This window comes from Schistocerca cancellata, chromosome 1 (assembly GCF_023864275.1).
Source record: "Schistocerca cancellata isolate TAMUIC-IGC-003103 chromosome 1, iqSchCanc2.1, whole genome shotgun sequence".
NCBI lineage: Eukaryota > Metazoa > Arthropoda > Insecta > Orthoptera > Acrididae > Schistocerca > Schistocerca cancellata.
In genome coordinates this window covers 1089297838-1089312609 of record NC_064626.1, presented here as the reverse complement: position 1 = coordinate 1089312609, position 14772 = coordinate 1089297838, and the positions used below count along the sequence as shown (strand labels likewise).

Here is a 14772-nt window from a genome sequence, read left to right as displayed (position 1 = left end):
TACCAGTGTTAAAGACTGCGATGGAGCTCCGTATGCCACGGCAAACTGGCTGACACTGACGGCGGCGGTGCACAAATGCTGCGCAGCTAGCGCCATTCGACGGCCAACACCGCGGTTCCTGGTGTGTCCGCTGTGCCGTGCGTGTGATCATTGCTTGTACAGCCCTCTCGCAGTGTCTGGAGCAAGTATGGTGGGTCTGACACACCGGTGTCAATGTGTTCTTTTTTCCATTTCCAGGAGTGTAATTTGCTCTGCCACTCACAAGAAAACCACTGTTGAATACTGCTCAGCACTGTGGGATCCGTACCAGATAGGGTTGATAGAAGAGATAGAGAAGATCCAACGGAGAGCAGCGCGCTTCGTTACAGGATCATTTAGTAATAGCGAAAGCGTTACGGAGATGATAGATAAACTCCAGTGGAAGACTCTGCAGGAGTGACGCTCAGTACCTCGGTACGGGCTTTTGTTAAAGTTTCGAGAACATACCTTCACCGAAGAGTCAAGCAGTATATTGCTCCCTCCTACGTATATCTCGCGAAGAGACCATGAGGATAAAATCAGAGAGATTAGAGCCCACACAGAAGCATACCGACAATCCTTCTTTCCACGAACAATAGGAGAACCGATAGAGGTACTCAGGGTACCCTCCGCCACACACCGTCAGGTGGCTTGCGGAGTATGGATGTAGATGTAGATGTAGATTTCAACACTGGTTGTCGCCGTTCTGACTTCCATTGCAGAGGCGTCAAAATAAGCGGTAAAACGTATGTAAGAGAAGATGTGATGATCTTACCATCACCTGACTAGTCCCCTACGGCGTCGGAAAGAATTTTGATGAACTTTGGTGCCAATGTAATATCATTAACCTACTTTATGTGTCACATGAACTTTAGAGCTCTCGCCTTCTTTTTGCGTGTGTCGACACCTTGCTGTCTGAAGCGTCACCGAGCGCGAGGGCGACGTCGTAGGACACCTTGCTTTTGTACCACTACAGAAAAATGTGGTACGCACCTTTGAGGCAAATTTCAAACTTCCGCTTTGAAATGTTACGGGAATTCGAAAAAGTGACCCTTTAATTGTGCTGCGCAGTATAGAAAGACTTGCTCCAGGCGGTCGAACAACGTCAGACAGGATCTCCCGGCCACTAATACCACACATACGGTCGTTTCAGTTTTTCCGTGTGTGGTCCAACGGTGATAGTTAGCTTGTTAGTTCTTGTGACTTCTCTCTTCTATTCCTTGTGAGGGGGAATTAAGGCACTGCACTTGCATTCGGAACGTGTGTGGTATGAATATCCTGTTTAAGTTTTCCATCGTTTCTTAAAGTCACTTAAGGCCTTTAAAAAGACACAGCCGATCCCCTCCCACATCCTTTCACAGTTTCTGGAAAGAAAGAAAAAGGTCAAAATGAACATCATTTTCATTTTAGATACCAGTTATAACGTCATTGCTGAACTAAAAAAAGTTAATCGATTGTTGGACCGATGGTTAAGTTGATACTCAGTCAATCTCATTCTTTTTCCTTGAAAGTTGTAAATACTCGCTGAGTAAATGAAATAGCGAGTGATATTTCACTAATGCTTCAGTGTGTCAAACTGGAATCGTTTGAGTTACAGCGGAGAGGTCTTTATAGTTCACGAAAGTTTTAAAGAGTTTGAGGTGTGTCTATAAACCATGTGGATGCTGCTAAACATGGGTAACAGTTGTCTGTTACTTACGACGATGAGCGATCATGAGACAGAGAATTATGAATTCGTTCTTGGGTCTCGCAACTCAGTCATATCCAGTGATACGGCATAACAAATGTGAATGAACTCATCTTCTTTAGACCCTATTGGGAAGAGACTTGAAGTGCAGACACGAGCAAGTGCTATTTCCTTTTTGGCGAACTGAGTTTTGTAAAGAAAAAAAAAACCCTGCATTATGCTTGCTAATGTTATATAATCTATTGTTTCTACTTCGTGAGAAGAACATTGTGCTGGAACTAAACGCGCATTTACATGACAATTTTTTTCACCTTTCCTGACAAACCATACTGGGAACTATGTTATCGTTATTGGATTAAAATTTGAATCATATATTGTCGTATATGTTCGTGTGTTGTAAACTGTGTGTGGTCGTCGATTGGGGGAGGTGGGGGGGGGGGGGGGTTGGCGGGAAGCTCAAAGCGTCCATGGTATTTTCGATAAAGTCACACATGTCCACGGGTCGTTCAAAATGGCAAATACCTGAGGGAGCTTAGAATTCGAATGCTCGCTACGGGCTTGGCCAACCCGGGTTCCTGAGCAGTCCTCTGTAACCATAAGCTCTGGGCACGACGTTTAGCAACCGCCGCGCGGCGCGACAGTGGAATGTTGTACGTCTCAGGGAACGGGGATCTTTGCTTAACCACCAGGACCGCGAGGATAGTAAAAACCTCTATAAAACCCTCAATCTCACGGTCTGGTGCGCGCCGATTAGCCGTCTGGCTGTTGAGATGGAACAGTCGTTAGCAGGCAATCTAAGGAGAACCTGCCGCATCTCAGTTGTATAAGGCTTACTCACGCAAGCGGGGCTCTATCTGGGTGGTCGCTTACTTTTGTAGCTGCTAGGGGACTCCCATGCAGACTAAATCACCTACTTCTACTCCCAGCGGTGTGGGTGGTCTGTTGGGCGTTGTAACATCCAAACACTGAAGAGATGCAGTGTCAGTAGTCCACCTGAGACGTCTGGGAATTTGAGTGCAAGCAATAATAGTGTAGGACCACAGGATTTGTTCGTAAATGCATCTAAAATTCATTTAAAAAATTGTCCCCTTTCTACAAAAATAAAGCTTGCAGGACAATTTCAGTCTGTCAAGAGGCTTCGCAATGGTACAGTCCTGATCCAGGCACTGAAAGCTACTCAAGCAAACAAGTTGTTAAACGCCAGTCTACTTGGAGAATAGGCTACCAACTGTGTGCTGCCAGCTGGACTAAATTATTTTAAAGGAGGTGTGACGTATCGGAACTTTATGGGTACAGGTATCAATGAACTATAACAGGAATGGGAAAGCCAACGTATCACTGAAGAACAAAATTTTATGAAAAGTGTTGACGGTGAGTTCCAGAAGTCAGCAACTTTTATCCTGACTTTCAGTTTATCGAAGTTATCTGTTTTCCAACTAAACGTTAGGCTCTGAGTACCTAATCAAATGCTTTGCTTTAAGTGGCAGCGCTTCGGTAACTGCACCACGTGTTGTAACAGTTAGATAATGTGTGAAAGATGCGGCTCCGCTGCCAACGAACCGATATTCAATGTGTTGCTTCACTCACGTGCCCATCGAGTACGGAGCAAGGAATGTCCTGCCTTCGCAGATCAAGTCTGAAGCCATGCGACCATGCGACCTTGGTCCTATCTGATGGATCACACGACAACCATACCATCGATGGTGTGGACTTCTGCCTAATGGAACTGGCAAATCCCTCAAGTAATCTTCCCTTCGCTGTAATCTCCCCACCATCAAGAACCACGGAAGAATGACAGAGAAAAACCTCACCGTTTAAGGCGGCTTCCGTACTTCAGCGGTCTCTGGATGGTTTCAGGAATTACTTCTACTAGCTCAGGGTAGACCGTTGTGTCTCTGTCTTCAGGAGATACAGCTTATTCTCCAAAATAAGGATAACCTTAGGGAACAAAGAGGTAAAGAAGTGGCAGTTTTCGGAAACAAGGGCCTGTCACTCCTCGTTTCTTTCCCTCACAACAAGCCGGAAAGCAGTCTCTGTATCAGTGTGTGTGCATCATCGATCATCGGTTGACAACATGTTCACTCTGCATGCCCCCATATGAGGTGCCAAATTCAAAGACTCTCCGTGATCTCTTGACTCAGCTGCCCCCCCCCCCCCCAATCACACACACACCTTTTCGTCCTCTGCGGTGATTTTAATGTATACCATGTGCTTGCGGATCTGTAACCACCTGCCCCAAAGGTAGAGCAATTGAGAGCGTTCTCATGTCCTCAAGTGCGTGTTTTTTGAACAGGAGTAGAGCACGCGCTTCAGCACTGCAACAAGGTCTTTTACTGCTGTCTCTCTCTTTTTACGCACTCTGGGCCTTCCACACACCGCTGAGTAGTAAGTGGTTGATAACGTGCACTCAACTGATCACTTCCATAGCCTGGTTCACCTGCTGGATAGTGTGACCGAAAGAAAGCCACCACGATTGTTGCTTAGTAGGGTAGACCAGACGCTTTACTCTCAACTTACTCTGTTTGACCGCGAAGACAGTTTCCAGGAATTGGTGAATCATGTTACTCAAATGATGTACGGCGCCTCTGAAGAATCCACAAACTTTAGGCTAGCTGAAAAGGTGGAGCCATGAATGTCGTGCTGCAATAAGGATCAAGGAGGCGGCTCTGCGTAGGTTCAAGCAGTGGCCAAATGCAGAGAACCTCGCGTCTTTCGGGTAACAAGGGCGAAATGTCTAATTATTAGAAAGAGAAAAAGGTAATCGTGATAACAGTTCCTGATCACTACAAATCGTTCCACTAAAAGCGCAGTTGTCTGGGAGATCATCAGGAGGATTTCTGGGAAAGGAGAGAATTGCCCAGTGGCTGCTGTAATGGGGAATGGAAGTCCCCAAGACCAACACGTGGTTCATTGCCCAAACTATTGCGGCTCCTATTACCACAGTCACTGTCACTGCCAGCCAGGATTCAACTTTCCGACGCTACAAAGTGATTACTGAGAGGGATATCTGGTACTTCAACTCTGCCACTGACGAATAATGCTCCTGCTCTTCTCTTTTGGGGCCTGGGTTCTTCCTTATCTGCAGTTCGTCATCTGATCACAGTGGGGTCCATCAAACCTCAAAGGGCGCAGCAAGGAAATCCTCCTTGTGCTGTTTAACCTCATTTGGGCGTCAGGTCACTTTCCTGACTCGTGGCGGGAGGCAATTTCAATTCCACTTTGGAAACACGGGAAAGACCACCAACGATCACGTAGTTGTAGTGATGTCGCTCTCAGTAAATGCGTTGGAAAGACCTTGAGATGTATGGTCAACTGCCGCCTTGTCTGGATCTTATAATCCAGGTCGCTTTCAGTATAAGTGTACCTTTGATAATCTAGCTCTCCTGGAATGGACTATACTGCGGGCTCCTGCCCGGAATCATCTCTTGGGTATATTCTTGACATCGAGAAGACCTACAACATATATTATCCTCAGGCAGCTCCATGAAAGGAGTTTCCGAGAATGTTTTCCCATTTTCAGTCCTTCCTTTCACAACGCTGTTGGAGACAGCGAGTCGGTGACGTCCTTTCTGATCGCTTGGAGCAGGAGAACGACGTCTCTCTAGCAGTGTTTTAAGTGTGACTGTTTTCATCGCTTTCTCCTTTTTTAAAGTTTTAGACTTGACATAATGCATACTGCTCACTGCTCGTATTTCTGTGCGTGTGTACATGTTTTGCTGAGTGGTTTTTTGTAGTTGAAATTTTACGAGGCTGGCTGGACGTAATGGAAAAGTACAGCAGGGATCACGGAAAAATGTCTAATACTCTCCTGTTAACATAAAAAAATGCTGTGTTGATGGATTACAGTGCTTTCGACGTAGTTCTTTTCTTTTCGCGAGGTTTAGGCTCACATGGAAGACTCCTTTTACGAGGGCAGTTCAATAAGTAATGCAACACATTTTTTTCTGAAACAGGGGTTGTTTTATTCAGCATTGAAATACACCAGGTTATTCCCCAATCTTTTAGCTACACAACACTATTTTTCAACGTAATCTCCATTCAATGCTACGGCCTCATGCCACCTTGAAATGAGGGCCTGTATGCCTGCACGGTACCATTCCACTGGTCGATGTCGGAGCCAACGTCGTACTGCATCAATAACTTCTTCATCATCCGCGTAGTGCCTCCCACGGATTGCGTCCTTCATTGGGCCAAACATATGGAAATCCGACGGTGCGAGATCGGGGCTGTAGGGTGCATGAGGAAGAACAGTCCACTGAAGTTTTGTGAGCTCCTCTCGGGTGCGAAGACTTGTGTGAGGTCTTGCGTTGTCATGAAGAAGGAGAAGTTCATTCAGATTTTTGTGCCTACGAACACGCTGAAGTCGTTTCTTCAATTTCTGAAGAGTAGCACAATACACTTTAGAGTTGATCGTTTGATCATGGGGAAGGACATCGAACAGAATAACCCCTTCAGCGTCCCAGAAGACTGTAACCATGACTTTACCGGCTGAGGGTATGGCTTTAAACTTTTTCTTGGTAGGGGAGTGGATGTGGCGCCACTCCATTGATTGCCGTTTTGTTTCAGGTTCGAAGTGATGAACCCATGTTTCATCGCCTGTAACAATCTTTGAGAAGAAATTGTCACCCTCAGCCACATGACGAGCAAGCAATTCCGCACAGATGGTTCTCCTTTGCTCTTTATGGTGTTCGGTTAGACAACGAGGGACCCAGCGGGAACAAACCTTTGAATATCCCAACTGGTGAACATTTGTGACAGCACTACCAACAGAGATGTCAAGTTGAGCACTGAGTTGTTTGATGGTGATCCGTCGATCATCTCGAACGAGTGTGTTCGCACGCTCCGCCATTGCAGGAGTCACAGCTGTGCACAGCCGGCCCGCACGCGGGAGATCAGACAGTCTTGCTTGACCTTGCGGCGATGATGACACACGCTTTGCCCAACGACTCACCGTGCTTTTGTCCACTGCCAGATCACCGTAGACATTCTGCAAGCGCCTATGAATATCTGAGATGCCCTGGTTTTCCGCCAAAAGAAACTCGATCACTGCCCGTTGTTTGCAACGCACATCCGTTACAGACGCCATTTTAACAGCTCCGTACAGCGCTGCCACCTGTTGGAAGTCAATGAAACTATACGAGACGAAGCGGGAATGTTTGAAAATATTCCACAAGAAATTTCCGATTTTTCAACCAAAATTGGCCGAGAAAAAAAAGTGTTGCATTACTTATTGAACTGCCCTCGTAGATACACAATCACTGTGGACAAAACTACTAAATTGCTAGAACTGTGGTAACAGATAATACCAACGAAAGAACGTATTGCACGATACACACATTAAGAACGGATGTATTGCAATACAGATAGAAGAAAATCTTCCGTCTTTTGTCAAATCATAAATTAAAACATAGTTGTAAACTATGACAGATTTCGTATTTTAGTGGCACTAACAGTGTACTTTTTTCCTCTTACAGTGGTGTTTGGTGTTGGGGTTGATGTGGCCTTCCACCATCATGTCATGGGAATATACGTCACGTAAGTACATTTAAACGCAATTAATTTCTTTTTAAATATTTAAAATATTTAATAACCTGGCAACGAAATGAAGTAAAGGTCTCCAAAGTGGTAATTTTTTAAGCTCTTATCTAAAAAGATGCTCATACTTGTGATAAACTTAGACGGGCACATAATGTATATGTGTGCGATGTAAAAAGATTCAAGTTCCTGTGCAACACTAACGTCGCAGAAACGAAATGTTGCTACATTCTTTCTGTATGTTGTCTCGTAGAGTCAAAAAGTATTCGATTCTTTGTTATTCGTGACAGATTGTTTCATTCTTACTCTACGATTGGTTGGTACCGACTGCTCAAATATACTAATGAGGCTTCGGAAAAGCACCAATATCTCGCAAACGTTCCGTCGGCCAAAGAATACACTACAAATACTAAGGTACGAAGGCAGCTTGTGAATTACGCGCAATGGCTAGTTGACTGCCGTCCAGTTTGAAAAGTATTCCTGGTAGCGTTGGGAAATGGGTTCAAGAATACGGCCTCTGTACCTACTTTGAAAAGACATTTGCTGAGAAAGCTATTACCAACACACGCCGGCTTATGTTACAGATGATACACACTAACGCCTGACGTCATGACTAGACGAGCAGACCACACATATGCGGACTGTAGTGATGATTCAGTACTAAAGAAGCCCACCACTGATGTATTAGGTTATTGTTGTCAGGTACTGTTTCCGGACGAGTTTCAGTCATATCAACTGAAATAGTTATGACATACTGCTTCTATTCGATTGGACCATTCATCTTTTATGTTACCACACAGTATGTTCGGTGTACCCTCACTTATCAGTCAGACTACTAATTTAAAAATGATGGGCGACTCTAGTAACAAATACTACGGTACTAGACCATGAAGTTTTATAAATTTTATTCCAGAATTTCGTGGCTGTATAAAGTACTAACTTCATACCAGTTGTGTCACTTTCATGGCACCAGCCAAGTATTTGCGTTGCTATTGCAACATAAATTCTCATCTGATTATTTTTTGTTGTTATTTAATTTTTACAAATATGCATGTGCTAACCAGAGAGCTGTGCTTCTGCAGTATTAGTTCTAGGCTCAAAAAAACCCCAGTATTCTGGGAAATTCAAATCAACAGCTCGCAATAACATAACAGCGAGCACCATATCAACCCACTTTTCTTAACAGACAGTAAAAGTAATCGCTCCAGTCAGAAACGTTTGTTGTTAAAACTCTAGAATTATTAATGACAATTTTTTCTGTTAAGGACAGCATCATGAAAACTATTGACAATTTTTTATTACAGAATTTGGCCAGTTAGAGGCCGCTTTGAGCCTAACACTAAGGTACAATCTTTTTCGTTCTTCCCAGAACTTTTTCATGCGTTGGCTGATGGCCTATCTCTGTTCATTTCACTTCATCCTCTCAAGATGTGGTTTTTGTTGTTGGGCAGGAAATTTTGCAGTACTGATCAGTAACATGAAATTTTCTCTGTCGCGTATGGTGTCTTCTGTGACGTTGAGTTTTCTCAAATCCTTTCTCGTTTCTTCCACTAATCCTGTGGTACTTTTTAATTTGCAAATGAAATTAAAAATTTTCTTCGTCAGCCTAATGTCATTTATTCTGTAAATATGATCGTAAAACTTTAACCTCCTCTTCCTATGTTTCTGTATATTTTTTCTGTCCGTACACTTGTTATCTTGTTATTCTTTTGTGGTCCTAAAATTTTTCTAGTTAATTTCCTTTCTTTATTTTTCAGTTGTTCTTGTTCGCATCTTTTATTCAGCGTTAGGCATTCAGATTGATAAAGTGCTTCCAGTTTAGTTACTGTTGTATAGTGTATAATTCTTGCCTTGAATAATACCGATCCTTTTTTGCATCGGTTTTGGGCGAAACTGTACTAATTACATTTTCCTCTATCTCTCTTTACTTGTGGTATTATCTAATCCACTTGATTGTATCCATTCTCCCACATACTTAAACATATCAGTTTGTGTTTATTTTTCGTCGTGTATTCATGTTCAGTGTATTCCGTTTTCTCATACGATATTAGTAATCCGATGTGAGCTGCACTTACGTGAAGTATTCGCATTTTACCTTTGCATCTGTTTTGTCCTTAGAAGTTACTGCAATATCGTCAGAAAAAGCGAAACGTTTCACTACACATCTTCCTATTTTTTGCCCTTGATGGATTCCTTCGATGTTTTTCTCTTACAGTTCTTTATCCCACTTTCTCATCACCTTGTCTACGGCCAGGTTGAAGAGAATCGGTGAGAACCCATCGCCCTGCGGAAGACCTGTGTTAGTTGTGAAAGTTCAGAAACTTCTCCTATGAATTTAACTTTTTGAGTTGTGTCTGTGAGTGTCTTTTTCGAGTAATTGTTTGGTAGTTTTGTCGATACCTGCTTCTTCCAGCTTTAAGAATACTGTTTACAGACAGAATCGTAGGTATATTTTTTGGAATCGATGAATGTAACGACCATGTTAAGGTTCCTCATTGTTCTGATCTTGAAGATTATTTTCATGTTAAAAATTTGCTCTGGCCACGGTCTGTTTTTTCTAAATCCTGCTTGGTACACGCCAGTTGTGTGTTCTGATTAGTCTTCCAACTTATTCAGTAGTTATTTGGGTATAATTTTGTAGGTGACAGACATATGCCTCGGTAATGGCTGGTGTCTCCCCTGTATCTCTTCTTACATAGTGGATGGATTATGGCTTGTTTATACTCGTAATCGTCTGGTATTCTTAATTTCTCCCAGCAACCTTTAACAAGCTCATGCTTGGGTTCAGCTGTCTACTTCCATCCCAGTATCAACATCTCAGGTAATATCCCGTCTTCATCTGGCGCTCTATGTGTTTCAGCCCGCCAATGTATTGTTCAATTTGATGCAATGACGGTAGTTCTGAAAGTGGATTTTTCCTTTTCAAACTGTCTGATAGTCGTTGTGTTGTTTCCTCGCAGTTTGGAAGATTTTTGAAGTATTTTTCTAGTAACTGACACTTGTCTTTGTTGTTGGTAATCAGTTTGCCTGTTGAATCTTTGAAGTGTAGGCTCACTGGCTTGTACCGTGTTATTTCTTCTTTGAAAACTTTGTAGAAGTCCGTAGTATTGTTCAGTCTGAAATTTGTGTCTGTTTCTCCTAACCGTTTTTGTCATACTTCCGTTTTTCTATTCAAATAATTTTTGATGTCTGTTTTCTGATCTCGACGAATAAGTCCAGTCTCCTTCCTTTTTGCAGGAGTTCCATTTTTTCCAAACTGTTAGTGTATGCTATGTCGCTTCGTCACATGTTATTTCACCACCTCTGTTTCCTTCTTCTTCGTGACTGATATAGTTCTTTCACCGTTTCTGTCAGTGCTTCTCTGATTTCGTCCCAATTTACCATCTTTTTTTGTCTGAAGCTTTTTAACAAAATAGTCCCTGTCGTCTAATATAAATTTCGTGTCAATTATATAGACTTTTTTAATTTTGGGGTTTGGTTTTTTAGATTTAAATTAGGTTTCGATTTCTGTTAAAATGATGCGAATCTATGCCTAGTCCTCTTATGACCCGTACATTCATAAATTCTGTACGTTATTGTTTGATTATTGCCATAAATCCAGATGATATGAGCCTAAATATGTATTAGAAGATCATATCACCTTTCACCTTGGTAATATGCTGAAAAAGATTGACATTAGTTTTAAGTCGAAATGTCTGCAGAAGTTGATGAGCCTTTCTCAAATCTTACTGTTGCGTCTGTTTGCTGGGAAGTTTCCCATTGTTGCCTTGTACTTCTCTTCTCTGCGAATGTGTGCGTTGAAATTTTTTGTGGTGCTTTGGTATTTTTGATGTCTCATTTTCTTGTGTTTCACAGAACTGCTCGACTTTTTCTGCATTTTTTCTGTTGGCATTATTGGTGGGTGCATGTGCATTTATGATGGTATAGCCATTATTTGTTGATATGAACGAGAGAAATGATATTTGCTCCGATGGGGACGCAAAACATTCTGTTACATCCCATTTGACAATGAAAGCTGTTCCAAGCAGTGACTTTCTGTTTATTCTTTGTGGCAGGTTTCCCTTCATAAATCTTGTAGGCCTGTCATTCAAATGCATTCTCAACTCCGTAACTGGTTTCCTGAAGTGCTGGGTATGTTGCGTATGTTCAATATTTTCATCAATCATTTAAGTTTCCCAGTCTCTTTTAAAATGTTGAGATTCACTGTGCCTAGCAGAAACTTTTTGCCGGCCATATGCAAGAAGTTCTAGGAAGCTTCAACTCTTCCTTACATTAAGTTCCAGGCTCTCCGGAATCCTATGGCCTATTTACATCAGTGTTATCAGTGATGAAGGATTGTTTACCTTCTGCAGTGCTTTTGTGTTCAGTGTTTGTCATCAAGTCTTGGTTGAAAGTAAATTAAGAATGGGTGTTAACCCCTTCGTGTGATGTTACATCTGTGTTCATATCGCCAGATGGGCTATAACAGCGGCCTAGTATGGAAACAGACGCCTTTCGTAACTGACCGTTTTGGTAACAGATGCAACTGGTTTTTATAGTACCCATCAATATGTAAAAAGACGCTGATTACGTAGTCGCTTGCTCAATTCAGACGCGACGTGGATTTTCGTTCTGCTTGGTGGGTTGCCTCTTCTGCTAGATCCGCCGTTCTGAGAGTCCATCCTTTCCGCCTTGACTAGCGTTGATGTATCAATGTCAGGACAAATTGACTCATCCGTCTTCTTTGCTTTGAGATTAATATTTTCTTCTGCTTCAGAAGCCCTTTTATCTTCTACACCACATCTCCCATGTTTCCGACTAATTGGCTTCCTCTCTCCTATTACCAAGCGACCAGCTATTACAAATAGACTATCCCGCATTGGCAGTCTGTATCATTGAGTACTGAGCCCCCCGTCACTATAAGGCTTAGTCCTTGGAGGGACTAATGACAAATATGTATAAACAAAGCAATTTTTTAGGTCAGTCTTTTATTTGGTATACCATTTCCCTTTTAGTTGCTTTGTAGCATCATTTTCAGGTGGAGAATTACTTATTTACATTGTTGGTGTTAGCGAAGTCACAGATGCCTATTGACAACAGCAATCTAAGTGAAAAACTGATGATGTTCCTTCTTTTTCTGGTTACTATAGCTATTTTTTCAGAAACAGCACTACTACAGTTAAAAAAATAAATTATGCAAGAGTAACGTGTTACTACTGGTAAAGTAAAATCAAATAGAAGCTGCATACTGTTATATGTGCCCTTTACTGTAGTTAAGCTGTTACTTTCTTACTTCATGTACAGTGAGAGCAAATGCAAAAAAATAGAAGTAAGCAGCATCTCTTTGGTTCTACTTTACCAATAAATGCACAACAATTCTGTGTAATTGATTTTTGGACCTTTAGCAGTGCTGTTGCCGGAAAAAAAGAAGTATCGCTCACTACTGGAGCTGTGAAAAGGCTTCTGTGCTTCACACTAATAACAAGAATGTAACTCCGTAATTCTCCTCTGAACATGGTGTAATTTTTCGAAAAAATAGTGACACAATTAAAAAGTGATTCACGCAGAGAACTGTTATTTGTTTGTAACACTCGAATTGTTTCAAGAAATAATTTGTAGCTTAAGATGGAAATAACTTATAGATTCGTATTAGCTACACATTGTGTCTCCTTGAAAACTAATACACAGACATATATACAAACTGCGCACAGGCATATTATTGACACAGGAAACATTTAGTGACACAAATACCAGGTACATGGGTTGCCTAGAAACGAAGTCAGTAATCTCCACTTTGGAAAATTTACATTAGAAGAAAAAGTACAGGCGTCCATGGGGCGAAAATTCGATTATGTTTACTGAAATTAGCAAAACAATTTTACATAATATTTTTACCTTGAAGTAGCTGTCACAACAGATAATAACGTTTTTAATTCGGAAAGTGCTGTTTCTGCTTCCGACTTGTGAATTTTACTGATTTTGCATTTCAGCCAGGTTTGTAGCTGAATGTGTATTTAAAGGCTCGAAATTAAATATGGATAACAAAGGTCATTATTATATTAACGATAAAGCATACTACCACAGATTTATATTTTATTTTTCATTAGTCGAAGTTGTAAGATATTACTATGTAACTTTTCTGCACATACAAGTCTGGAGACTTCCATTGGTTCACTTTCACTGTTATTATTGGCTGCCAAGTTAGGGATATCGGATGGATGGACGTTGTCAATCAGAGTTTGATAAAAATCCAGTTTCTGATTCGGACTCAGGTTCTCACCAAAATAAATTTGAAAGAAGCGTGATATCGGCCATATTCTCAAGATTGACAAGGTGTTGTTGCAGTGGTTGAATGCGCTTTTGGAAGCATTTGAGCAACATGCGTGTCTTTTTTTTAATATTTATAGGTGTCTATGTTAAGAATTTAGAATTTCTCACCTCTTACTAATGTATTGCACTTGTTGTTGGTTGATCTCTTCAGTAACTATCTGTTTCAGGGAGAAAAGTGGAAATACCAAGCATTCAGAGCCTTCAGTATCTTTTCTGCTTCAGATTTTTCTTCGTGCTGTTCATTTCACAGTGTATTTTAAATATATTAACGGGTAATGTTGTAAAAATCTCGATAGAAGTACCATCAACACAGAGCATGACAATTTAATGCCTTGCTGTAGTTTAACAAACGAAATACAAGGGCTGGAAATTACGTGGACAGCATGCGGTCTCTGGCTGGTCAATGAGGGTATTGCAGGCTTTGTTACTCAGACTGTAACAGATGATCATGGAGATTGCAGCCTTTTCTTCTAACCCCAGTTTTCAGGAGGGAAATAAACCCATTTACAGTAGCTTTTTCTTCTTTAAACTGGTGGATTTTGCTAGAAAACACCAAGGAGAATCAATTTCTACCATAATGTAACTTCTGAAAAAAACCGGAGATTACTGACTTTGCTTCTATTAGGTGCCTCACATCGTATAATATCCACGGCACACGGCGAGCATAACAGCGAGCCCACCATGTCAACGATATTCACGTGGGCAATTTCACAGTCGGCTATGAGCCAGTAAGCAAGGGAGCAGCCCTTCCTAGTTAATATATTCATCCCGCTCAATGCAAGTCCTACAGCGCTTACGTAGTGTATAAATTCCTGTAGAAAAAAATACTTTTGGTAGCCCGCGCAACCAGTCATGCTCCGCGTAGCGTACCTTATCATCAGAACGGAACTTCTTTCCTCCCATTGCGTCTTTGAGTGGTCCAAAGATATTGAAATTACTTGGGGTAAGGTCTGGTGAGTGTGGTGGATGAGGAAGACACTCAGAATGCAGGTCTGTGATTGTTGCAACTTTTGTACGGGCAGTGTGGGGTCTTGCATTGTCATGTTGCAAAAGGACACCTGCTGACAGCAATCCACGTCGCTTTGATTTGATAGCAGGCCGCAGATGATTTTTTAGGAGATCTGTGTATGATGCACTGTTGACAGTGGTCCCTCTGGGCATGTAATGGTCCAAAATGACGCCTTTTTCGTCCCAAAAGAGAGTCAGCATAACCTTCCCTGCTG

At 41.8% G+C, this 14772-nt stretch overlaps 1 protein-coding gene across 1 annotated transcript in view; it reads left to right on the top strand.

The window, feature by feature from the left end:
* The window catches only part of LOC126091307 (uncharacterized), a 579675-nt gene that overhangs the window by 336288 nt on the left and 228615 nt on the right, over window positions 1-14772 (top strand). The window contains exon 2 of the mRNA XM_049907051.1: window positions 7180-7240. Within this exon, the coding sequence (XP_049763008.1) occupies window positions 7180-7240 (61 nt within the window). The remainder of the gene's footprint in view (window positions 1-7179; window positions 7241-14772) is intronic.